Here is a 26,420-nt window from a genome sequence, read left to right as displayed (position 1 = left end):
TCCAAATGCAGTACAAGACCTCGACATTTAAGCTCAAACACATGTATTTTATCTGGCACTGATGCTTATCCTTTAAAGTGCTTCTGTCATATAGAGTCACGATGTTGAAGCTGTTACCAAACTTTCTAAAATCATCTCCCAAGGGGCTCTCTCTTTCAGTCCTTTTCCTGTCTCAGTTTATGACGGGCTTGACTAGTTTTTCTGAGCATTGGAGAATTTCTCATGTTTGCTTTAAGTAGTGGAGGCAGAGAGTTAAACCCATAAAAGCTGGGGGAGGTCTTGGCTCACTCTATGTCTTCTATTTAAACACTGGATGCCAGTCGGTCTTCAGAGCTACTGGGAACAGTTATGAAGAGGAGAGACCAGCTTGACCTGAATGCAGACCTAGACAGTGGCACCAGACAGGAGCGAGGAAGGAGTGTCTCATTACATGACAAGCGAAAAGTTCTTTACATTGTGGAAACTGTGTCGTTCCTTGACAGCCCCCCGCCCACACATGCTCGCACACACACACACACACACACACACACACAACCTGAGAGCGACGTTGAAGTTAAGCAAATGCACATTTGATTGTGTGTTTGTGTGCAGCTCACTAAAAGTGAACAATGACCCAATGAAGTGATAGCAGATAAACAGGAGGCGATTGCTCAAATCATAACATCTCGTTCCGCCTGAAATGAAAGCAAACAGTGGGGTTAGTCAGATGCTGCATCGCTAATTTGTGCATGTGGTCGGATTTTTAAAGCACCAACGTGGATGAAAGTATTGTTTGTAAAAGGATCATGCCTTTGCCATCGTGACTTTCATCCTCATTTCTCCTCCTCCTCCTGGGGCCTTTATACTCTGCATTTTTAAAAGGGTTCTTTGCTCTCATCACTCCTCCTCTTGCTTTATTCTTACCTGCTGTCATTTGCTTTACCTCTTAATCATACATTCTCTAAAATATCTCTTTTCATTCTTTGTCTTTGATCCTTGCCAGTTTTTGGTTTTCTCACAGTGTTCATTATGTTTGATAAGAGATATTCAGACACTTACACCACTCTAATCTAATGAATGCCATTTTGCGCTGCTTTCATCTTAAAAATAGATTGCTGTACAAACATTGGCTAAGTCTCAATACTGTAGCACATTAACGGGTGAGAAGGTGAGAGGAATACGATGCAGGGATGACCCAGAAGAGGCAGAATCAGGAGATGTGCGTGATGTGAAAGCGCTGCGCTCTGTCCTGTCTTGCTAAAGCTGCTATCAGCCCTGCCATTAACCCCCGTTCACCTGCGAATTGAAGAAACCGCTCATCTAATTCCATGCAGAAAATCAGGTATGTACATCAGTTACTGTTTCCATGAGGGCAATGCTGAAGCGGCGGAAGCTGGGCCCTGAGGAACATTGTGGGTGGATTATGGTTGATGTGCTGATGAGTGAAGAGCAGGGAATGGAGACCTTTCCATCTCTGCCCGTCGCTGCGTTTTTGATTTCAAGTGGCTGGAACCATCTCTTGAGGCCGGTTTCTTTCACGGAGAATCCATACACAAAGCCTTCTGGGAACATGCGCACCGTTTTGTATTTATGATATGTTAATACTCAGTTGTCACCCACCACCACTGCATTGAGTCCTGTGGTAAACGGTACTCTCATAGGCATATGCACACTTGACACACTGTGTGCGGCATTTGCTACAACACAGACAACACAAATATACAGACATGCCTAATCGCACTCTGGGCTATTCCTTTCCTTACCCCCAGCCCTCTAATCTGGGCAGGACAGGCTGATATTTTCTTTATCGTATTATCTTGAATGTAAGGCAGGGATTTAAAATGAATATTTTAAAAATGCAGCTCACCTAACAAGAAGAAAATGCTAATGTTAAGTGGTGAATAGTAGCACTGTTGGCTAAGGTGACAACAGTGGATAGGGTTTACATTCAGCAGTTGCAGTGTTTAGCTAGCATAATGGTAGGAAGATGGATGAGCCTAACTGCATTGACCAGGCCTGGCAGGTTTACAGGGTACTGAGAATAAGTCATTCGCAGTTTTATGTCGTGTTTCTTGCTTTTACAAAAGTGGCAATGCACAGAAAAGCAAACAATTTTAAAAATGAGCTTGAATGAAGTTTTTTTGGTTCTGTATCAACTCCACAGTAAGTTTAGTCTCAGAAATCCCACAATGTATTTTGCCATCTCCACCTCTGGATGGGGCAACTTTGCTGTCTTTGGTAACAGACAGGTCCAGTGTTGAAGGTCGTGATAGTTAATTAAGCAGAGGGATCAAACAACTGTTGCAGTGCTCCACAGGATGGAGCAACTTTACTGTGGATGCTGGGGACTGACAGCAGACCTGAGCAGTATGAAAGATTACAGTAGTTAAATAAATAGAGGAATCAGACAGCTGTCATGGTGGTAAAACGGTTTGACTGAAAATATGTTGCATTACATTACATTACATTACATTGTAATGTAAACTATGTTACTGAATGCAATGTGAGACAACACTGCAATGTAAGGTTTTTTAAACAAATGTCACAGGACTTGCTTTTCACAGATGATAAGGATGCACTCTGGATTAGTGACACCTACTATGAGTATGTTAATTTTTCCACACTGATTGCTGAAGTTGGTGTTTTGTTTATATGAAATTCATTTTTTTGTCATTTTAAAAAATTTTCTTAGTTGAAATGTGGGGTTGCCACTTCAGGGCCATGGTATATTTGGGCTGTTACAGCGTGTACATTACACTGCATTGCAATTTAGCAACTGACAAGCCTGCTGCCAAGACATGCATTAATTTATAGTGTACAGTAACATACACCCTCTGTGGGTTAAATGGCCTGGGTTGGGTTAGGCATTAGATCACTCAAATCTAATATGAGTAACTCTGTTTTATTGCCGTAACACAGTTCCATTACAGAGAGGGACACGGAGACGGATGGAGTGCTCCGCCCACTTGTGTCCGCTGAGTCCTTTCCCAGTATCTAAAACATTAGTGTCCAGATGATGTATTAACTCTTATTTAGCATGCAGTGGGAATGTTACCCTACATTTTTGAATATATTAAATCATTGCCCTTTGTCTTTGTATAATGGTAGGTTCTGCAACTTGCTGAATATAACTAACAATGAAGAAAAGGATGACATTTTGTGCACAATCAGTGAGGCCTCCAGCTTGTCAGTTTCTTACTGTCACAACTGCAAGACTCACATGAGTCCTTGTCTTCATTCATTCATGACACAGATATCATAATTGAAACCTTTATGCTCACCAGATGTATTGCAAGCTGGTTGGATTTGTCAGTAGGAATTGCTTCAACACTGCTTTTTTCTTTTAACCGTTTTCTTTTTTACTTTTGGGATGCATGAATTTGTTTACTTTTCTTTTGCAGTACAGTTGTGAACCCAGGTCATAAATCCTCTATTCACTTTTTTTTTTTTTTTTTTACCTTTTAGGCTGCTTCAGCTTTGTTCATTGATTCATGAACGGTTTAAATTGCTTTGTTTATTTTAAAATAATGGCTAGTGCCCTAGTGCAAATTTCTTGAGCTCTGATTGGCTAGTCATTGCCTGTCAAGTCTCCAGATGTCTATTTGTGGATTGAGTATTATGGAATTACTCTTGGTGTGTACTGAGTGGCACGGGACAACAGGAGCAATTATTATACAGCTCAGACCTGCAGGGAGGCGGTGGATCGCTTGAGATTTGGAGATCTGGTTAAGTGTATATTTCACAGAGTAATTATTCTGCTGGGGTTCATTTCTCAGTCAATTTGAAGCTTTGAGCTGTTCTCTTTTGAGCTGCAGCCATTGTTCTTCATTTCTTTCCAATTTCTGCAATAGACAGCCCTCTGAGGTTTGTGTGCATTTTCCATATGTGACCATGCTTGCCTTTCTTAAACAGAAAATACGTATTCATTTTATTAATTTTATTCATTTATTTTTCCTGATAAAAAGTGTGAAAGTATCTGTCATTGCATCGTCTCAGCTGGATTGACTTAGGTTTTTCTTTTCTTTCAAATAAACCAAATGCAGATATTGTTATTTGATACATCTTCTCATTTCTAATTAATGCCAGAATTACTAATGGCATGGAATTGCCATTGTATCACCCCTGTATAAATTCCTTTCACTTTATGGTTGTCAGTGAAGAACAACAACAAGCTTAGTTTCTTTATAACTGGAATACTAATGCACTTTGCATGTCAGCTACTAGAGTATTGAAACTGTAAACAGAAGGGCAGCCCAGGCCATGTTTTAATTAAGAGAAGGTTGATGCTCGCCTTATTTTCTTAATTACATTGCTTGCATTAGTTCAGCAGAATAACACAAATACATTTTGCAGCATGCCTTACTTAATGCACATGCTTTAATTGCTTCCGAGACAAATGAATACTCGAAAACAGTTGCTTCAAATTAAGACCAGTCGTCTCCACTCGTATTGTCTGCGCAGATCTGCACTTCTGCCCTTTGAGCCACATTTAAACTGCAGGTCTCTTTATTACCTTTGCTTCTGTCCGTGAGGTGCAGAGCGCTGAGCTGAATCGCGTCCTCCCCTCAGGGCAGAGCATATCCCAGCACCTCTCTTTCATCAGTGCGGCCCTGTGACATTTCAGCAATGCCGCAGTCTTGGCCCGGGCTGCCCAGCCCTGCTTTATAATGCATAGCTGCTCTTTAACACCGGTGGCTCGATGGAGACGCGTACGGCCGCTGTCGGAGCTGACGCCAGTGTCAGGCAGCGCGAGGACCCACAGGTTGACCCAGTGGACTTGTCGTTGCCAAGGCAGACACAGTGTGGACTGTGCTAATGAGATCCTGAATTTGCCCTCAACCTTTCCACATACATTTACACACATGCACGCACACACACACATACACACACACACACACACATGTACGCACGCATGCACACCCACGCACTAATCTGCTGATTACAGATCTTAACATTGGAATCTGAAGGCTGTTGTTTTAGAGTAGTCAGCTAAGGAGCCATACATTTTAAACTCGGGTTGCTGCTTGTATCACATCCTTTGAGTAGTATGGTTGAAACAATAATTCTTTTCATACTGTCCAGGACCGGCTCTTGATTTTGTTTTTCTATCTGCTTTGCTTAGCAAAGCTTGCTTTCTCTAGATATTGCTTTTCCAAGTCTATGTGCCCCTCTCTCCCTTCTTTTGACCTTTCCTCCACAATTCGATCTATATTTGAAACCACGCCCCCCCCCAAAAAAAAAAAAAATCCATCAGTCAGTTATTGTACATGTATTGAGCTGAACACTCCTCAGTCCAAAACAGTTGTGCATAAATCCTTTATCCCTCCCCCTTTCTGTTGCTTAGGCCCTGAAAAGCTAAAATTACCTGTCCACACACTCATAGATAACAAATATTTTTGGGCTTCTGGAGAGTTTTACAGCACCAGTAAAATGGATTATATCATTATGCCCAGTATTACGTGTACTGTTTTATTGGCAATAACACTTACACTTCTCAAATAAATGTTCTGAATCAAAGTTTTTATAGTTTGGCTGAAAGTTTTAATTACCTCTGGAACTGAACACCACATTACATTAATTTAATGTAGCACATAAATGCAGAAAATTTTACAGGTGAATACCCTCTGAGCACTACGTTATAGGTATGTGTGTTCTTGCTAAAATATTAGAACCCACTTAAAAACATCCTTGCAAAAGCCAGTTGTTTAGTGTGATATCCATCTTCTGATGCTGTACCAAGGTTATTGCTGGCTAATTTCTCCAGCTGATTCATCATAGTAAATTCTAGCATATGGTATTGTCGTCACTTCAGTGTTCAGCTTGATTGCCCGTTTAAGTCACACTTTGCATTAATTCCAATGTTATCTAGTTGTGATTATCTGGCACTCCTGTTTTGGAATGCAACCCGGACAGTTTAGCAACCATTCAATAGACTTGCATTCAGACAGTGAAGTTCTAGTAGGAATATCCTATAGACAGCTACTAGCCTTTGCAGAATTATCTTTTATTTTTTACGAGGAAATGGTTAGAATATAGTTCTGTCCTTCCCCGGTACGTGACTCCCAGCTTTCCCAGAGCAGGTCTCTCCAGCATCTTTCCATTTACAGTGTGGGACTCAGATTAAATGGTTGTTTTGCTAAATATGAATACAGCACGGTTTGTCCCCCCTAGAGATTAAATGTGATCTGAATCATACAGACCAAAGTGAATGGTGGGTGGGATTTTATTGTTATATAGCATTAACCCACACCCAACACCTAAACCTGTGTGAAACTTTGATCTAAAGCTCTATGTGGCTGAGTAGATCTGTTCTGCTTTTGATGCATTTATCAGAGTTTGACCTCAGTTTAAAGAAGATAAAGCCGCATATTTTATTTATTCTGAGTGGAGCAGAAAACACAATAGTCGTGCTGTGCTTTGCATTGTTTAGTGAATGTGGGAGCTAATGGGATCAGGGTAAGGGTGTACTCAATAATGCTATACACTTTATTGAGTATTTATTCTTCCCATTAAATTTGTGGAAAGAACAAACAGACCTTTTTGTTTGTTGATGAATGCTTCAGCTGTAGGATGAGCATGCATGTGTTTTTTTTTTTCTGTAAACCTGTACTATGCCTGCATAGACATAACTCCCTGTGAATTTTTATACAAAGAGTAAAAACTAAGATTGAATTTCCTTTTAGAGGAGTGACGTGAGAACCCTGTCTCATCTGTCCAATTTGGTCTTACTCCATACATAAATAAAAGCAGAAGACGACGTGCCATGTCAACAGCCAACAGTGATTGCGATAGGGAAGTGGTTTTTTTGTATGTTGCCTTGGTTTGTATGTCCTTTCATCAAGGCAAACAGCAACTAACTCAGGGGATGAATTAACACATTTTACCACACAGAATTAGCAACCTGAAACAGAATATGGCATCACTTTTATGCAAATATGAACACTCACTGTACACCATTTCAGATACTTTTTAAAACTAATTGCAGTCAGGTAGATCAGTGATAGGAGTCAGTTTAGGACAGAGTTGGTTTTAATAATGGCTTACTCTTTGTGTATGTATGTCTGTATCTATATGTATTGGAGATGAGTGACTCAAGCGCTCAGACTGAATATTCAAACCATTTCTGAAAGTTCAGAATGTCCTGTTTATTTATATTGGTTAATTTTGTGATGAGGCAAAGTGATTAGACCTGATTAACTTTTGTTAAATTGGTTACTGGGACAGATTCCCAGAGCGTGCACAGCACAGATAAAAAGCCCGGCTTCGCTCTGAATTGCCAGTATGCAGTGATGGAACGGAAGCTGTCTCTGCATACAAGAAATCCCACAAATACTCAAACATACATTCAGCCTTGCCAAAAGCTATATGCCATGTCGCTGAGCTTGTGTCCCCTCCATCCAAAACAGTATGGCCTGCTGAACATTTACTTTGTCTGGTCCAAAAGCAGGTGCTTGGTTCTAAGTGTAAACTAAAAGATCCATAAGTAAAGCTGCAGCCATGATGATTGCCCTTGTATGATTTTTCATAGTTGTCAAAATGAAGTATGGCTGAATAAGATGTGATTTTTAATAAGTGGCAAAAAAGAACTGAATGGTCATTGGTTAGCTGCCTCTGTCAGGACCTGGGTTGGTGAGCTACCCTCAGCCCAATAGCCCATTTAATCAAATGTGTGTGTGTTTGTGTGTGTGTGTGTGTGTGTGTGTGTCTGTGTGTGGGAGAGTGTGAGAGTGAGGGAGAGAGAGAGGGAGAGAGAGAGAGAGAGAGCGAGCGCGCAAGCGAGCAGGACATGGTGTGGAGGAGGGACTGGATTTTCCAGCTCACTGATGTGTGTACTTATAAAAATATATATATATTTATGCCTTTTAAACTCTTTTTAACTCTAACTTTGAAACAGTCAGTTGTGTATTGCGTTCTGCTCACCTCAGTGTCCTCTATGCTTGTGCAAGAGCACTAAAGAACAACAAATGCAATCATCCTGCTGAAGAAATAATTCAGGCGGAGCAGTTGTTCTGATTCAGAGGAGCAAAGCTTTATTCTCCTGCCCGCGGGGAGAATCAGCACATGCATGCTAGACAGGTGATATAGTCAACTCTGATATATTGTTAGATACATTCTCTTATATAGGGGTTTCCTTCAGGTGCATACGTGATTTACTACGCAATTTATGACACACACATACACAATGTGACTTCCTTCTTATCTTCCTGTTTTGGTTCTATAGAACTGCTCAAAACTGGGTCTGGATCGCAGGAGTCCTTGTTACTGGACAGAGAGACCTAGATAATGCTAGCATACGTGGTTAGCTATCTTCCCAGCTGGGAGGCACCTTGCTAATATCAGCAGTACATTCAGTTACACAAAATAGTTCTCAGGTCAGCAACAGGCTACATGCAGCTTCAAGAGATAGAGCAAAGGTCATCATTTACGTTCTTCATGAATCATCAGCATTCACACTCACATTCTTCTTCCACACCTCCCATACGTTTGCATGCTGGCTTATCATTTACACTACAAGTCCCACAGTGCTCCACAGTAATTGGAGAATAGGCACATCTCTCACTGCTATCATCTGATTAACTCAAAGGGCATAAAGAGTGAGCTGATGAATAGTATGATGAGGGGATGCTGGTTGACATAACCATCAGTACCCCAGTGAGACGTGTATGTTGGACTCTGTGGACCCTGGTCATTGTTGGCATGACACAGCTCAGGCTCAAACTTGCAGTGCCTTGGGCTGTACTTAGAACAAGAGCAGCTCTATGAACTGAACCACTTAGGAGTTTGTGCAGATATATATTTTTCTAATACTTCAGAAAAAAATAGCTTCAGAAAAGTCTTTGAAGTTTGTTTTCATTGTTGCAATTATGAGAATTAGATAATGAGCTTTACTCTGTTGAAGTGTTTGTGTCAGCAGTGGATTGGAAAAGGGCTGGTTTCCTGTACGATAAGATGTTGCTGAGAATTCACCTCCACCACACCTGTGTTGTGGTTTAATATGGCTGGGTTGATCACATTGTGTTGTCAACATCTCATGTTGACAGAAGATGGCTATTTTTTTGTAATTGTATATAGATAAAGCCTGTTTACCGAAAACGTGCAGGTGTTTGCGTGAGCTGTTGTGCCACATGACGTTGAAGATTTTTGGTAGTGAAATTACTCATTCCATATTATTTTTAAGACATTTGGTATCCAGCGTTATATGGACCTCTAATTGTGACATCCTCGGGTGCATTTTGGAAGCCGTCATTGTGTGTCTAGTGAACTTAGGAGAAAATAACTTTTTTCAAGTCTCATAAATTGAATGGCAGGCTTATGTGTTTTGATGTTTGAAAAAAATCAAACGGAATTCATGATAAACAAACTCAAGTACTGTTTTAAGGGAAATCAGTTGCAGTCGTATTCTGTGATCTTGTGGAAAAAGAAAAACGCAATGGTGAAAATGAGACTTGTACAAAGGAGACTAGTTAGCAATATCCAGTGTTAACTTCAAAGGAAGACTTACGCAGGGCTATTTTTTCTCAGGAACTGAAGTCTGTCTGCAGTCTTTGGTTTTAGACAAGACCTTGGTTTGTTAGCAGTCTGCCCTGTTTTACAGCTGGTAGCTGGGGAGCTTGATGCAGCGGAGTCAGAACTCTTGGCTCACCCCATTTTATGTTATGTTCCTTGATTAACAAGCCTGACAATTGTCTTAATAAACAACACCCACTGGTGCTCTATATCATGAGGTAATTTTTTTTCCATGTTATTTGAGTTTAAAAACTCAAAACAAAAAGGGAGTTTGTTGTATTAAAAGCAGTGCAATCATTAGGAGAACCAAACTAACAGTTATTATAGGTTTTGAGCATTTAAACTGCTGAATCTGTGTATATGAAATCATCATCAGTACACTGTGGCTGCAGGCATTTCTAATAGTCTATGAGTATGTGCAGATGCTGCACTATTTAGTGATATAAAGACTTCCACAAGATGCAATTAAAGGAAAATCACATTGCTTAACTCATTAATTCCATGAACACCAAGCAAAACAAACAATAATGGTTTGAAAGCAATAATAAATTTAATGGTAGGATTTCACCCATGCCACGCTCAAGCTCACGAGCCGCCACTTCAGAGGTTCCAGGATCAATGAAATTTGCAATTCAATTGTGTGCATTGTGATGAATAAAAAAGGAACGTGGGTGACTATTGTAAGAAGAATTCACAAGATGAAAAATATTGGTGAGTACATTTTATTGTTGTTATTAATTTATTGATTTGATGTTGTGCGATGTGTTGCCACAGCCTTATTGGTTCATTTGGTTTGTTGGTTGTATTGTACAAATGATCATCTGAGCAGACAAAGATGTTAAGGAGTGTGAGGGCCACACTGTGTTAATGCAGCTCATTCCACACAAATGCACCAGGATAGTATGGTGCAGCAACCAGCAACTGGAGTCTGCAGGAGCCCAGCACGACTCCAGGTGGTCTCTGCACAGTCTAACACATGGGGCACTGAGCAGGCCTGGAGTTCCCATTATTAGCAGAGATTCTGTCTGCTGTTTTACTGCGCTGGGATTAATTCACTGCACCACATCAGTAATTCAGGGAGAGGAGGCCAGCCATCACTGATGATTGCTGTGCACTCCCCACCCTGCTAGCACTTCACAGGCACAGACAGGCATCTTTGAGACACATTTTCTTCTCTTATCTCAGTCAATTCCAGGAATTTTCATTCAGCAGGTTAAGTCCATCTGATTTGCAGAAAACGATTAGCCCCCACAGACAGAACTCCTTGTGACTGCGAGTTTTACTGCTTTCCCAGACATGAAGGAAGGATTCAAGTGCAGTTCCACTATTGAGATTTAAGCAGCTGCACTTGCAAAGTATTAAATGGGTGATACAGGGATGTATCTGCCTTTAACTACGTCTGAGCACTATAAGATGCTACTGGTGGGTAGAATGCATTTTATATTGGAGGTTAGCTTATTGCTGCTTTTAAAAAGTAGCAGTGATTGACAAAATTGCACAAAAAAGTGCTGCAGTTCTTTAAGGAAGAGAGTCACGCTCACCCTGGTCAGTCAGCAGTCAGACAATATTGTCCAATTTGGATGTACATTTGTCAGTTCAGTTGTCAGTTCTTACTGTTCAGGTATACTTGAGTGTAGAATGCTAATACAAAAGGGTTATCTATCTTTCAGACAGTCTGATGATTGTCAAATGGTGATAGCAATCATCGTTGTCGGTTAAGGAAAGTTTTCAGGCAGGAGTAATAGAATTAATAATAGTATAAAATTAAACCTAGCAGGTGTTTTTGACAGGCTAGGTGCGTTTGAATTTTAATTAGCTGCTTGCCCCAGAGTGTAATATAACTGAGATGATGAAGAGCTCATTCTCAGCGAGCTACAGTTAACTCAGCACTAAAGACTGGAAGCATGACTTGCATTTTAAGACTATTTTTGGAAATCATCACCAGTTTCTTCTCACAGTGTCACACTACACCATGGCCATTACGACATTTTATGACAATATTTTCTTGTGTGGAAGTTGTTCCTTCATTCAACGCTGTCTAGCTTGCTTATGGGGTTAAATATAGCTCAGAGAAAAGGTATTGATGAAGAAGCCGGGGCACAGGGAGACAATCCGAAATTTGTTTTCAATGAAAATTCTAAAGTGTAGAAAAAACTAAGAACAATAATGAACGAAAGGCATCCTCACAGGGCAGAAACAGGTTTGGACAAGGTCTGCTTACAAGCTGCTTGAGCCCTAGGCACTCAGTCCTTATATGGGCAGATGGTCTGATAAGCTCGCAGCTAATTTTTGCATTGTTCTTCTGCAGTGAGTTCTGTGAAGTATGCTGCGGCCACTCCTTTGTAAAGGCTGATGTATTTAGTGAAATGTAGTCTATAGTGATTTTTTTTTATTGTTGATTGAACGCATGGAGGTGATACTCCAAGAGGGGCAGAGGTACAAATCCAAGAGGGGAGAGCAGCTCAGGGACTGGATAAGCACACCATGCTTTGGCTGTGGCATCTTGTGATGGCACAGCTGGAGAAAGAGGTGGATCAACAGCAGGCCGAGGCCATGGTGGAGGCAGAGCAGGAGTGGTCTTACCAGGGCATGAGTGAGGGAGAAGGGCAGCAGGATGGGAAGGTAAGCTCCTACCTGCCCATCCACTGGCTGTGTCTCTGATGCCCCTCCGAGGAGACACTCTGAACAGATGATGCAGAGTCGTCTTTCTGCTCATTTTCCCTGATGAATGGGGTGAATGTGTTTCACTCAGTCTCTCTCTCCCCCCCACCCCCCCACGCCTGAGGCATTGTTCCAGAGATAGCTGCCTCGCTATCACCCTCCCTTCTGTGCATAGTTATCAGGCCACTGGCATAGCTCCTGCCATCTGTGAGCTGGGCCAGCCTTGGTCCTCACCCAGTTGCAAGGCTTTGGGTAGACCAGCGTCTGTTTGATCACCAAGCTGTTGGAGCAGTTCATCCTCTGACATTCCTCAACATAGCCCTTCTAGCTCTTACCAGTTCCCAATGGCTCTGGTCAGAAGGTTGGAGCGCAGAGGGGAAATTTAAATGAGCTGTTCTGTTATAATCTGAAAGGGCAGGGCAGAGGCAGGTTTAGGCAGATGTCTATTGATTCCCCTGCTGAGGAGGTTGTAATAGGGCAGGTTGAGGCCAAGGCAATCAATCCTTACATGGGCAGGAGACCTGTCACAGTCAGATCCGTTATGTGCTTACAGTGGCATGTCTGCTTAATAGTGGTGTAACGGACCGTAGTTGATCCGTGATCCGTACAGATCCCTCCCCTACGGTTTGGCATGCATGTGAACCGCGGATTATTTGCAAACTTTAACCATAATATTGTGAAATAAACTGCCGCTGTTACTTTTTAAAGTAATAATTCCCTAAATCTCGATGCAGAGTTGCAGTGAAAAGATACAAGCGCTATTTTAAAAACCAGCAACCTTACTTAGCAGAAGTGCTGTGAAGATGAAGGCTGCGTCCGAAATCGCTCACTCGTTCATTCACTCACTGTTCACAGTCATACAATAAATTAGTAATTTTCTAGATATAGTTTGATGTTTGCAAGTTTATTCGAACATTTGTATGAACATCTTTGTGTCTAACTGTGCCAGCTAGCTAGCTAAGTGACTAGCTAGTTGCAACTGACATTAACCTGCTAGCTAGATAATACCACTACCTGTCTAACTATCACTAGCTAACTTAATGAAAGAACAAGTAACCAGCTTCATCTGTTCAAATTAGTTGAAACTAGCGTTAGCTAGCTAGCTGGCAGTTAAGTCCAATGATCAAGTGTAAAATGTATGCACTATATAGTGAACAAGGAGTGATTTCGGACACAGCTGAAGAACAGCAGAACAAGCACTCATATTGCACTTTAATTTAACAATTGAGTATTGAATATTTTATTTTAAGATTTTATTTAAACATTGGACATCTTGAATGCTGTTTTCATTTAAGACCATGGGCAGAAGTTACTTGCTTTAAGTGTTCTGTAAGTTCTTTAAGTAATAGATGGAAAGCAAAGTTATATTTTTCTCCCTTTTTTTTTTTGCTGATCCGAAAACTGATCCAATCCGTGACTCAAAAACCATGATACAATCCGAACCGTGAGTTTTGTGATCCATTGCGCCTCTACTGCTTAATGTCAGTAGTGACTTAACAGAGGTAGAGCAGTAGTTGGCCAGCAGAGAGGTAATTGGAAAAGCATGGGATATGACTTCCCTTAACAGATGTCTCCAAGACCAGTCATAGGTGCACTCCTCACACAGCGGTGTTTAGTGTAACGGAAAATCTGAAGCTAGTAGTGAATTTATGCAGAGAGAAGAATTCTGCCATTATCATTCTTCATCATTGTCCATTCTTACAATGTCAGTGTGCAGTGTAGCCGGACTTTTTTAAAATTCATATCACTGACATTATTTCAATACCTAGATTCAACTGCATTCTAAAAAGCTTAAGGTGCAGGTGGCCAGAACGTTTGTGCCCTTTGTGCTATTACAAACCCTCAGCTTTGAGTAATGTAACAATTGCAATATTTGTGAACTTCGATGCTCTCCACAAATGGAAAAGTAATTGCTGTTTGATTGTTATGCTAATTGCCCCAATTCATCAGTTGTTTGGCTTACCCCTGGTTGTGATTGATAAGGATTACATTGGGAAAAAGGTCATATCCATTCATTCCTGCAGGCACAGAAAGAGGCCTACTGCCAATATGGTCTCCATGGCACTGCCTGAAGTGGGACGGTTTGAATGGACTGTGTGCATGGTGATTTCTGCAGGCTGTGTATGTGCTGGTGGGTTTATGTGCCTGTGTGTGTCTCACTCAGCTGCAGAAATTTCTGTTTTTCTGTCGGTAATTATAGACATATGACAATTATACGCCTGCATAAATACACACACACACAGTACATTTATACTCCACACACATAAATAAATTCATAGTTTTAATATAATGCATTTTTTTCCTCTTACTTACAAAAGTAAAGTATTTCATATCTCAGAGGAGGAGCTGTATTAGGTACAGAACAATTAGCACTGTTTGTCAGGAGAGGAGTGAGTGGCAGGTACACGCTGTACTGAGCCAGTTCCCATAATGACTGCCCAGCTTTCCCCAGCACAGAGTTCACTACAGGCCTACGCTGGAGCCGACAGTCACAAGCCTGTAACACTTATGAGACAAACATAAGCAAGAAATAGCCATTAAGGAGACAAATCTCATCTATCAGGGGGTTTAATATGAATAGGCAATTCATGAACATGAGTCTGTGTTCTCAATGTTTATTTGTGTCCTTGCCTTTTTGACTAACAGTTCTGACAGATATATATATATATTATATATTTATATATATGTATCTTATATTTTATATATATATCTTTTTTTGCCCTGTTGTGAAAGGGACGTGATGTCTTTTTTGTTTTGTCCTTATCTTGCATTTATCTGCAGGAGTGGACGAATCTTGAATTCATGCGATTGTCCACTGGGCAACTGATATGCAAAATCTGTTTGCCCAGGTTCCCTCTTTGGTTGTCCGGCTTTTTGTAAATTACTTCAGTAACTTGGAATTATTTGCTCTTGTAAGTGTTTCTACAAAGAGATGAGTAGTATGAGGATAATAAGAAAGGAGTACACAGGGCTCCAGACTAACTTTTCCAGAAAAAAAACCAAAACAAATAGGGGGCATATTTGCAAGTCGCACTGGTGCACCTAGTTATATATATTTAATCGCACTGTCTCCAAAAATGGTTGCAAAATGCAACTACATGGTCACAGTCTGGAGCCCTGAGTACGACTTAGAATATGAAGCAAATATTGCAATTCATTGCAAATATGTATGCCTGTACGTTTTCATAAACATCAGTTTAATTTTCTACCTGCCTGCTCAAGAGCTTCTTGAAAATGTCTCAAAGGTGTATCTGTCTACACAGAACAATTATACATTGCTGCTGTCTTGAGGTTTCATTTTTAGCCTCATTTCATTAAAAACATGTTTATCAGTTTGTATCCACATCATCAAAAACATCCACATCTTGTTCTCCTGTTTTTTTTTTTTCCTTGGCTGCATCATGTCTATGTATTTGCTGCTTCCCTTCCCTTCCCTGTGACCCATTACTCTTGGGCCACCACAATAAATCTTCAACATTGAACCTTCCACGCGTGGCTAAAATTTCCTTATGCTAACATGTGATGTTAGCCAAGCAGCTAACATTTTTTGCACACTTAGCTAATTTTAAATGTATGACATGACAAAATAACATTGGCTGACCAACGTCAACAAGTCAATTCTCCAGCACCATTTGCGCGTTCAGGTGCGAATGGAAGTGCAGGATGACAGCAGACAGGCTATTAAAATTCTTAGATAATACTGTCAACAGCAAATAATGTGGAACTGGACATCTTGAACCACAATTTCAGTTTCAATTTCAACTAATTGAGCTGGATGCTGGGGAGAGGAAGATGAAAGGAGAAGGCAAACCCACTGGGTAAGCAGATGTCGAGTTTTGGTCGCCCGAAGCTTAAAAAAACGCTTGCCTTGGTCACCCGGGCAACTGTGGATTCATGGTTCTGTGATTCTTTGGCAAAAGTTAAATTCAAGCTGTAACATGCCCAGTCATGTTACAGAAAGTCACACATCAAGGTCACAGGGGCTGCTTGTATGAAAATGTGATTGGTGAGCATGCTAGGCAGTGGCCGCAGACCTTGGCCAACCAAAAGTACATCAAAGCACCACAAACTGTGACCAAGAGGCATTCCAATCTGAGCAAAATCAGGCAAATTAAACATGAAAGAAAAAACAAAGAAATGAAAAACGTCAGGAAACAAGACCAACAATAGGTTTCCAGGCTATCTTGAAAACTAAATAAAGAATGACATTACGTACATTAAAAAACAAAAAATAAACTAACCGATGTAAGTTGCTCTGGGTAAGAGCATCTGCTAAATGACAATAATGTAATGTGATGTACACATTGTGGTATTACCTATATTTATTGTTTTTGTTGGTGTGAGTCTATAACAGTATCTGTCACCTTAGGGCATAACAGCAATGTATAGTCTCAGAATTAATTCTGGAGTAGTGGGAGTAGTGATTTACGATAATTTAATATTTTTAAATCACTCTGAAGTCCTAACCAACAGTAAAAAAATAGATATTGCTGTTAGCTTATGTTGTGTTTTACTGAAATTAATCTGTATTTAATTCATTTATGTTACATCCTTTCAGTCCATTTCACACTTCAGTATAAGATATTCATTACACTGAAGTGGGGGAGCGTAGTGTAAATTTATGACTAGCTCCCCATTGATTTTTATCAAGATTTAATGTTCCTACCATCTCCTCACACCTGCTCTTCTCTTGTTCTAACTCTATTCAGTCAGCTAGAATCTTTACTGCTTTCCCCTGGCTATTCAACAAACTCAAAAGCAGCCAATAAACAACTGAAAAGAACAGCAAATTTGCTCATCCAAACAAGTGACTGGACATTGCGTTCACAACCTTTGCTTCACTGCAGACCTACTGAGAATGAAATTTATTTGGGGTGCTATTGATCAAATACTGGTCCAACCATTCTTTGCTCTGTTTTATTTCTTTCTGTGTACTATGAATTGCTGGGATAGACAGATAAAGCAGAACAATATGTTTTCCTGTTAAAACCTTTCACAGTCTGTTGGGGTCAGTTATAGTAATGGAGTGCACGGTAATCCACCCTGCCATTTCTGAACCACCAGAATCTTGGCAGACTCTATGTTACAGTTATCCCCTTTCAGTCTTTTGTCTTTTACTCTCTTTTACTCTAACATGTGTTGGTACCTGTGCATATTTGTAACTAAGCACATTTATAGCATAACTGAAGTATACATGCTCTGAGCAAGAGTAACCACCATTGGCTGGGGTATCATTGTGATTGTGCACAGTGACATATTAATGAGGAAAGGGTTGTGGAAAGTCATACTCTTTCTGATTAAAATGTGAGAATGTGTGAGGCTGGAAGGTAGAGAAAGGGGGAGAAATCATGACCTTTTTTACCACTTGTCAAGCAGCCTATACCTCTCCACTATTTTGATTGTGCAGATAAAAATATTATTATCTTTAGCCTAACAGCAGTAATACTTTGCTTTGTAAAAGGATTGTCTTGATTTGGTTTGGTTTACATTTCATATCTGTGTTAAAATGGTCAGGATGTTGCAAATCATTTTTATAGCTTATGAGCTTTGATTTATGCTCATAACAGGGAGTATGAATTTGGACAGTGAAAGCTTATCTTGGACCATTGATGAGGACACTCTTGTAACTGGCATTGTCTGCATGTGATGAACTTAGCACTACCTGTCTGAGTAGTGGTAGTTAGCAAAAATTGTGCGTGTGTGTGTGTGTGTGATATTTTTCAGCTTTTCAGTTTTTTCCACATCATATTTTCAGTTCTGTTGGGCAGGAGGGGGTGGGGGTCTTTGGACAGGAAATGGTAAGGGAAACCGTGCTTTATCTTCCTTTACAGTCCAGTAGGTATGCATATTGAGAAGAAAGGAGCCAGTTTCACAGTGGATGCATTTCCATTTCTTTTGACACTTTTTTCATGCCCTGTCAGCATGTGACATTTGCCCTTTTGGTGACTAATGAATGGCTGCTTGATTTATAATTCTTTGCTACCAGTTTTTTGTCCAGACTTTGTATGATCAGTGCATCTTAACTAATTACTGAGCTTGTGTTTATCTGTTTTAGTGCACCGTATTTAATGTAGTTTACTATAGCAAAGTGAAGGAACAACATTATCAGTTATGAGTTCATAGAGAAGCTACCTGTCAAGATATATAAAATAATTTAGAAAAAAACTAGTAGAACTAGGCTTGAAAAATAAAGCTTGCTCAGCTTAAGGCAAAAGTAATAAAACAAAGACAGAGTTAAGGGAAGGGGGTGTGTAAAAAGAATTTGCTGTGTCCAAATGGGTAGAATCACATCCCTTATAAATCTTTAGGTCTCTGTCAAGAGAGTGAGCTTTAGGCCAGATAAACCGAAAGTACTATGTTAATCTGTCTGTTCTGAAGATATACAAAATTGACTATTTTAAAATAAATGTTTTTAATTCAGACTAATGGCAAGATGATATACTAGGCTGAATGGGGTAACACTGCAGTGAACATCCCAGCATCTGGTTTGTGGTAAAGTAGCCTTTGTTAAAAATGTATCCAGGTTTTGGATTTAGATGCGGGGTCTATCATGAAACCTGCAGGCCTTCATGCAAACTGAATTGTGTACAAAAGGAGATGTTTTAGTTCATATCTCTTACATGGTTTGAGTTGTAGTTCATATCTGTTAAACAGTTTGCTTGAAGTCCCGCTTGACTCGGTCAGGTGCTGCACCACCACATTTTGGAACCTGCTGTGAGTCAGTATGTGCTATTTACTACCCTTTCATAGAACAATCACTCAAGAATGAGGTCAGTGTATTGCTATGAAATGGAACTAAAGCAGAGATGCTGAAGATGGAGTCTTCTCTCACACCCGTTATGTTGTTTGCGCCACAAAAAACACTTCCTTTCTGTTCATGGTCTACCCATCCAGACAGTGAGACAATACTTCCTTTCTCACAGAGATTAGTGCCCTCTCTGACCACACAGCCAGCAGCCTGCATCAAGGATCCCTCTTGCAGTGAGATCTCAGAGTGGCCTTTGAGGCGATAACACAGCCATGTTAGAACAGTTGCTGTCGAAAAAGAGATGCACTACACAACTGCTCTGCTGTATTGGAGAGGAGAAGGGGTATGTGTTTACTTTATGACTTACAGCAGGGTGTTATACACCGAACCCAAAGCAGTGAGAGAAAAAGAGAAGTGGGTAAAGGGGGGAAAAAACACTGCTTCCATCCAGATGAACGTCCTGTGAAATTATTAACCGAATCAATCTACGCGTGAGGCGTCTCGGGTGTTGTCAGATGCATTGGCACGAGCAGGAGTTTTATGGTATTGATCTCTGTTTTTTTGTGCACCTTCCAAAGAGAGATTCTGTTGAGGGATGGCTCTGGAACCGCGCGGGCAGAAATGAGCTGTGGAGAGAGCGCACTGACTTCGAGGCGGCTCCCCCGTGGGCCGTTGAGTCAGACCCCTTCAGTCAGAGCCTACAAACTGACTGGCAGAAGGCCGGCTCTGCTGCAGAATGCCTTCATAATTGAATAGAACACAGGCCTGTGCGAAGTCTGCTTTAAGCAGTGCTGCACAATCTCCCGTCTCATCCGGTGTTAGCTTAGATACGCGTCCTTTTTAGCCAGTTTCCTCGTGAGCTCAGCCCTGACAGGCTGTGGGGGGATGGGTGGTGTCACTGCCGAAGTTTTGTCAGTATGTGGTATTCACCGGGCTAATGAGTCACCGGGGGAATTAAGAAGGAGGAGAGAGAATGTAGAATACTGCATTTGAGGGGACTCATTCAGGGAGGGAGCGCTACATCAGAAGACCTTAGGTCACTTCCAAGTGGGAGGTAGGGGACACAGCATCAGCGGCTGTCTCCCTCCAAGCGGCCGTGTTCACGCAGAGCCTTGGAGGTGATGACAGATACAGAGCCAGCGAACTGCAAACACAGCACCACGAAGACCAGTGTTGCCCGTGCCCCGCAGATCCATCTGTGGTTAGTATGTAAATCAAGTACTGCCCATGGTGGTACGTGAGGGGATTGTATCCCTGACAAATTACACCCAAAGCAGTCAAGCTCAGGTCTGCCTTACACATAAAATATAAATCACAGAGCAGCACAGAGCTCTGGCAAAGGAGCGGATTCTTACTTCGTGGAGAAATTCCTCCATACTGTATTGTGGAGGAGAGGTGTAGGTGTTGCAAATAAGCAGCTGGCCTGTGGGAGTTAGTCGGGGAAACATTACTCTACAGGGCCTGAACTGTGAAGGTGCTCTGGAGTTGGGTAATAATGATCGATTGCAGCCGCCCTTCACACTCATGCTTTGTTTCAGTCTCCATCTGCATGGTGGGAAGTCGAGAGACTGTGTGATACAAATCTGTCCATAATTAATAACAGCTAATAGTGAATAATGAATTTTATTGTAGTTAAAAACAGTACAGATATTAATAACAAATAATACATTTTATATTATTAGTAGGACAAGCAACAGCTATATGCTAAAGATGAAATTGCAGTGGAATTTTAAAGGTGTTTTTTTGTTTGTGTGTTTTTAACAGTACGACTCAGAAAACCTCTTTAAATTTTGCCTGATAGTAGTTGAGAAGTTCTTTTGCCATTTTAATATCTGCATCTTAAGCATTTAGTTTTAGTAGTATGTGTCATAAACGGCTTTTAAATTCAGTCATTTTTGTGTGGAGCTGTGGCCAGGCAGAGGACAGACAGATGCTTCAGAGTAGCACTGCAACTGGCTTTAAATATGCATGTAGAAAGTTAGAGGGACACATTAATTGTGCCAATGTCCATGTTTGGGTGCCTGTCCCAGCTGAAGTTTTGAACAAAATCATGTAAAGGTGGCTTATAAAGAAGTGGCATCATAAAAAATATGTGATGCATAATGTGGCTTCGAGGGGCAATCTCACTTAAATAATGAGATGCAATTTAGCTGCTTATGGCAAGCTGTGGGCTCCAGTGGAAAGGCATGAAAACGCCCCTGTCAGAGCAGCTGAGGGTCCTGCATTTCTGGCTGTGAGAAGGTGTGGTGTCAAACTGCCCTATTTGTATACAAACCCACACACAGGGTGTGCCCTCACTTCAAGGGGTGGTCTTCTCACCTGGAAATGCGCAACGCAGCACTGTTTTTGTGACATCAGATTTCTTTGAAATCCTATTTCAGCCACCCGTGGAAATTTGTGTTTAGAACCATTCTTTATACATGGTAAAGGAATCCTAACCCTGCGGTGTGTTTACCTGGGTATACCAAAGCTCCGATACCTTATCAGATGTACAGTTTTCACTTGAGTCCCCTCTTTAATCACATGGTTGATACGACAGCGTGTGAAAGAGAAGGAGGAATGCACCCTGAGGGAAGAGATGAGATGATGAACCATGAGATAAATGTAGATTCACTCCAAGAGTATGCACAGAATCGATGAAAACTTTAATTATTTGATGTTGATTTGATGTTGATTATGCATTGCCATTGATGTTTTTGCAATGCATTCATCACTAGCAGCATTAATGAATGTTAATAAAAAGCTGAAAGCATAATCCTCATCATGTTCTTTTCCATTCTGGAAATGCTTGGTAATTAAATTTCAGGCCTTTTCCTTGAAATACAGGATTAATTTTGTGTGGAAATAATGCTGAGACATCAAAGTGACAAGGCATCAATTCTGACAGAAGTTGCCACTTTTTTCCACAAACGTTTATTTTTAAAGATTTATTTAGCCTGTTACCGTACAATAGCGTATAGGAAAAATTATTGTTTGGCTCCACAGATAGCAACTTAATTTTGTTGAATGCCAATTTTTATATTTAATTTATGAAAAAAATCATTTAATCTTACAGTAGTCTGATAAGCTTGGATAATTGCATTTTGCTTCTTTATTACCATCATCAGCATGATCATTATTGTTATTATTATCTAGTTATTCTATATTATGATTCCCAAGAAGAGCCCTGTTAATGCGAAAGAAATGAGGAAATAAATCAAACAGGGATTGCATCCTGGAGGTGGAGTAACCAAGGAAAGAAATAAATGGTCTGTTTGGAAAATTGCTCACTCTCTTCTCAGAGGGACACAAAGAGAACGAGTGACAGAGAGGGAAGAGGAGAGAGGGGAGTAGGGGGAAATGAGCAGGCTGGGGAGAAGGGGACGCTTTTAGCCGCGTTTGAAGTCTGGGAGACCAAAGGGCTATTCACATCACACAGCACATTACCTTCCATCTCTAATACAGCGAGACTCTGCATTTGTGGAGTGGAGTCCTTGCATTTTATGCCACAAAACCCATTCATTTCACTGGAGTGAGTTTACAGACAGCAGCACAAATGCATAAGCAGGATCTAGTTGAGTGTGTTTCTTTTTTTTTTTTTTTTTTTTTTTTTTTTCTTTTTTTGTACAATGCTGTTAACATCACTACAGACACTATTGTTGTCAGTGTGTTCGATTTCTTACCAGGCTGCCCTCTGTACTGAAATAGTATTGTGTCACTGCCAGTCTCTCAGCTGTGCGGAGTGGAGTACATTGCAGTTCTGTCCTGAGTGTTCTTCAGTTTGCATTAATGTGATGTTAATGTTGTGTTCTGAGTCTGTCTAAGCTGTTCCAAGAATTTTATTTGTCTCTTTGTTGCCGAGTTGCTTTGCAGTGCTGCTCTCTCAGGCCAATCAGAGGGATGGACCTGAAAGAAGTTAACTGGGGGCCATTACCCACTAATAGACTCCACATTGACTCGTTAAGCAAGCTGTGTGGCCAGCACAGAAAACTGTTAACTTTGGCCATGATTTATGCTGCCATGCACAATGTACTGAAAACAGACATACATCTCATTTACTTTAACTACACAGACACACACACACACACACACACACACACACAAGCACACCTACTGATTTCTGTATAGAGACCTCCCATTATGTTTTACTGATGAATGTGATAGGTCTCTGTTGAGCACAGCAACATTTTTACTCAAATGATACATTTCAGCAAGCGTTACTGTAAGTGATTCTTACAGACATTAATGGATTTCCTCATAGGTTTGTTTCAGATATAAAAACTGGCATATGAAAATGAAGTCACTTGTCTCTGTTGCAGCAAACAGAAAAAAAAAAGTTGAACAGTATGATATTGTTTAGATTTGTAAAACTTAATATATTCCTTTGGAATTTTGAGCCATGGCTCTTATATAACTTACGTCATGTGAGACACTTTTGCATCCGTAGATTTGTTCCATTCGAAGCCAAGTAAAAGAATGAAAACTAGAAGGTGGATTAAACAAAACGTTTATTGTCAGCCTTGGTAATTGAACTGCTTTTCACTATAGCAAAATTGAGAGCTGAGTCCTTTTGGATGCTGTTGCTTGACACAGCAATTATGAGCCTTTGTTTCCAGGCATCTGCTGACTCTGGGAGCGGCAAATACTCTCCTGCTTACTGCAGCTGGCAGCCACCAACGAGGTCACCCTCTTCTATAAAATAGAAACGGTGGGGGGGGAGGGGGGGGGGGGGGGGTTTGGAGGCCAGTCGTGTGTGTCTTACTGTCTTTACTCTCCAGTCTTTGGAGTTGCTGGTATTGACAAAGCAGTAAGCAGGGAGTTGAAAGAGAGAGAGCTGAGGGAGAGGAGCACAGGGAAGGACACATCAGCTGTGTAATATTCAAGTGTATATCAGTACATTTGGTGCATTTTCAAGCAATGCGTATTTCGACCTAGGGGTGGATGCTAGAAAATGCTATACCAACAGCCATACTGAGGAAGATACTTTAAAAAACCTTACCTTCATCCTGTTATTCTCTGATATTTAGGAGAGCATTTTCAGGTATTATTAATTCAAAGCTGTTTTTTCACCTAAATTGTCACCTGTATCTGCCAGAAATTGATAATTTGTCATTTTTTACATCGAAAATAAGCAGGTCTATAGTAAATCCCTCTATTCATCTTTGAATATCTCTACATTTCACTGTTATTTTTCAGTCACTATTAGACACTATAAGACAGTTACTAATATTTTGATTGAGTTAAGGAAATATGTCAGATATTACTGTTGGTGAAAGAAGCCATGGTAGTTTACTGTAGCTGTAGCTACAAATTGCATTCATAATTACCCCCAATTATTCATTGTGCAGATACACACTTTTTCATGGTTCTGTTTAAAGACTTAATGCCCTCATTGCTATTTTAATGCTCATATGAAGTATTTCATAAGAACACAAATTGCTTTTGCCCCTGAGATCTGGTAAATATCACAACTGAAACAACTAACTAAAACCTTAGTTAGGTGACCTTGGAAAAAATGGGAGTGACATGCAGGACGAGTGACTTCAGTGAAAAGTAGAACTAAGAATCCAGATTCTCCAAAATATTTAGCTGCATTGCGGTTTTAGATATGTTCATTGTTCAGTCAATCAATCTTTGTAAGCAGCTAGCCAGCGTAAGGAGCTAACCATCGTAATTTTACATTGATTATAGTCATATTATCAGTGATAGTGATAAATATACATTACTAGATGTCTTCTCCTTTTTAATAGCTGAATGGCTAGCTGGATGCAACAATCAAAATAATAGCTGGAAAGCTGGTGAACTACAGTTTCACCTACCAGTCCACAGCAAGCATGTCTCAGAGTCTCATGTATTCTCATATTTTCCCCTTCTGCAAAATTCATCTCTAAGTTGTACATGCGACCTTCCCCTCCAGCCAGCATATTCCATTTTTTCCTCCTTTCTTCCTTTTTTGCCAGAGGCATTTGCATGTTGTTGTCCACCACTCTGCTATAACTCATGTCTGTTGAGCTGCAACAGACTCTGCTTCTTCAGTGGATTTATTGGCAAGTTCAGACCTAACAGATATGCACAATTAGGACAATTATACACTTACTTAACAACAACCACCTCAGTTTTGTTGCAGTAACTTGCCTGCAAGCAAAATAAGGTGTTTATTAGAAGTATATGGAATGACAAGTAGTCAATAGTAACTTTTCAATAGTAGCTTTTTTTAATCGCCATTCAGTAAGCTATGAACAAAAAAATCTATTTAACTTTTGATTCTGATTATGACAATTGGCAAAAAAAAGTTCCATTGTACACCTTAAAGAAGCTAAAATTTGGAAGATAGTTGAACTGCATACACTGTATAGTATAGATGGTTTCCCAGTTCTCAGTTTTTTGTTTAAAGGGCATATGAAAACAAAATTTCCAATGGATTCTGAAAGGATTGCTCAATATTGAATGTTTAAAGATGAACATAAGTACTCAAATTCTGAAACACTAAGAACACAGCTTTATTACTTGAATTATTATCCAAATTAAATAGAGTAGCAAATAAAAAAAATAAATGTTTTGAACTGTGCTTCTGCACACATAAACTCTTATCTCATAAGGATACACAACACTAAGCTTTAATAAAAGGAAACATTTCTGAACCTCTTACATGGGTAAAAATCCACATGGAGTTATACTCAGAATCTTTGTAATCCTTGACCTTTGCCTCTTTGGGCTTAACCCTGCCTGAAGAATCTAGCGGTATAATCTCCCCGCTGCGAGTGTCAAATCGGAGTGGGCAAAGGTGGGCAGGATGTGCTGTGTGTGTAACTCCTATCCAAGCGCGTTTTACTTATGTTAAGATAGCTCTGATGCTGTAGTGAACGAGTGGGGTAAGACAAAGGGGATGGCCACGCAGTGACTGTGTTAGTGTGGGTGTGTATGAAGTGGAGCAGCCATTATCACTGGTTGTGTTACCCGGACTGACGTATTGCCTTGTGTGTACACGAATGGAATGAAATTCTCAGTGAAAAGGCCTGTGGAGGCTTTAGGTGGAAGTGTTGATGTGTTCTTATGAGGTCAGGGGATTGATCTCATTAGCCTTACCTAGGGGGTTATACAGCAAGTCTCAAGTTTTACGCACGTTGTCCCCTCTTATGCACTGCAGTCATGCAGTGTGTACGTGTGCACTGCATGGCTGCACTCTTCAGGGGCGTTCCACAGTAAATTTCCTCCCTGCAAAACCCATGAATAAATCATGCAGTTTAGAATGCCTTCGCCAATGCACCTGTAATGAAAAAATAATTCTGAACAGATGATATCCTCGTAACGATACTAACTTAAGTGAGGTGGCTACTTTGGCTGTATGTCTTGGAGCAGAGTTTTGTAGAAATATGGATTTCGTCCAGTGTAAGTGTATCTCCACGTCACCTGTATGCGTTCACTTCTCTCCCTTCCACTGCCAATGTGAAATAAAGAAATGCTAACTCCACCATTTTTCACCTGGGGAAAATGAAGGTTATTGCACATTTTGCCATTTTGGTGATAAACCTCAATTTGTTTTAAT

The 26,420-nt window shown here is 40.5% G+C and overlaps 1 protein-coding gene across 1 annotated transcript in view; it reads left to right on the top strand.

The window, feature by feature from the left end:
• Nucleotides 1-11,994: 11,994 nt before the first annotated feature.
• Nucleotides 11,995-26,420, top strand: part of gpat2 (glycerol-3-phosphate acyltransferase 2, mitochondrial) — a 44,823-nt gene continuing 30,397 nt past the window's right edge. The window contains exon 1 of the mRNA XM_036526192.1: nucleotides 11,995-12,108. Within this exon, the coding sequence (XP_036382085.1) occupies nucleotides 11,995-12,108 (114 nt within the window). The remainder of the gene's footprint in view (nucleotides 12,109-26,420) is intronic.

This window comes from Megalops cyprinoides, chromosome 4, assembly GCF_013368585.1.
Source record: "Megalops cyprinoides isolate fMegCyp1 chromosome 4, fMegCyp1.pri, whole genome shotgun sequence".
NCBI lineage: Eukaryota > Metazoa > Chordata > Actinopteri > Elopiformes > Megalopidae > Megalops > Megalops cyprinoides.
The sequence above is the reverse complement of the archived record's forward strand: the minus strand, read 5'-3'. Positions and strand labels throughout refer to the sequence as shown.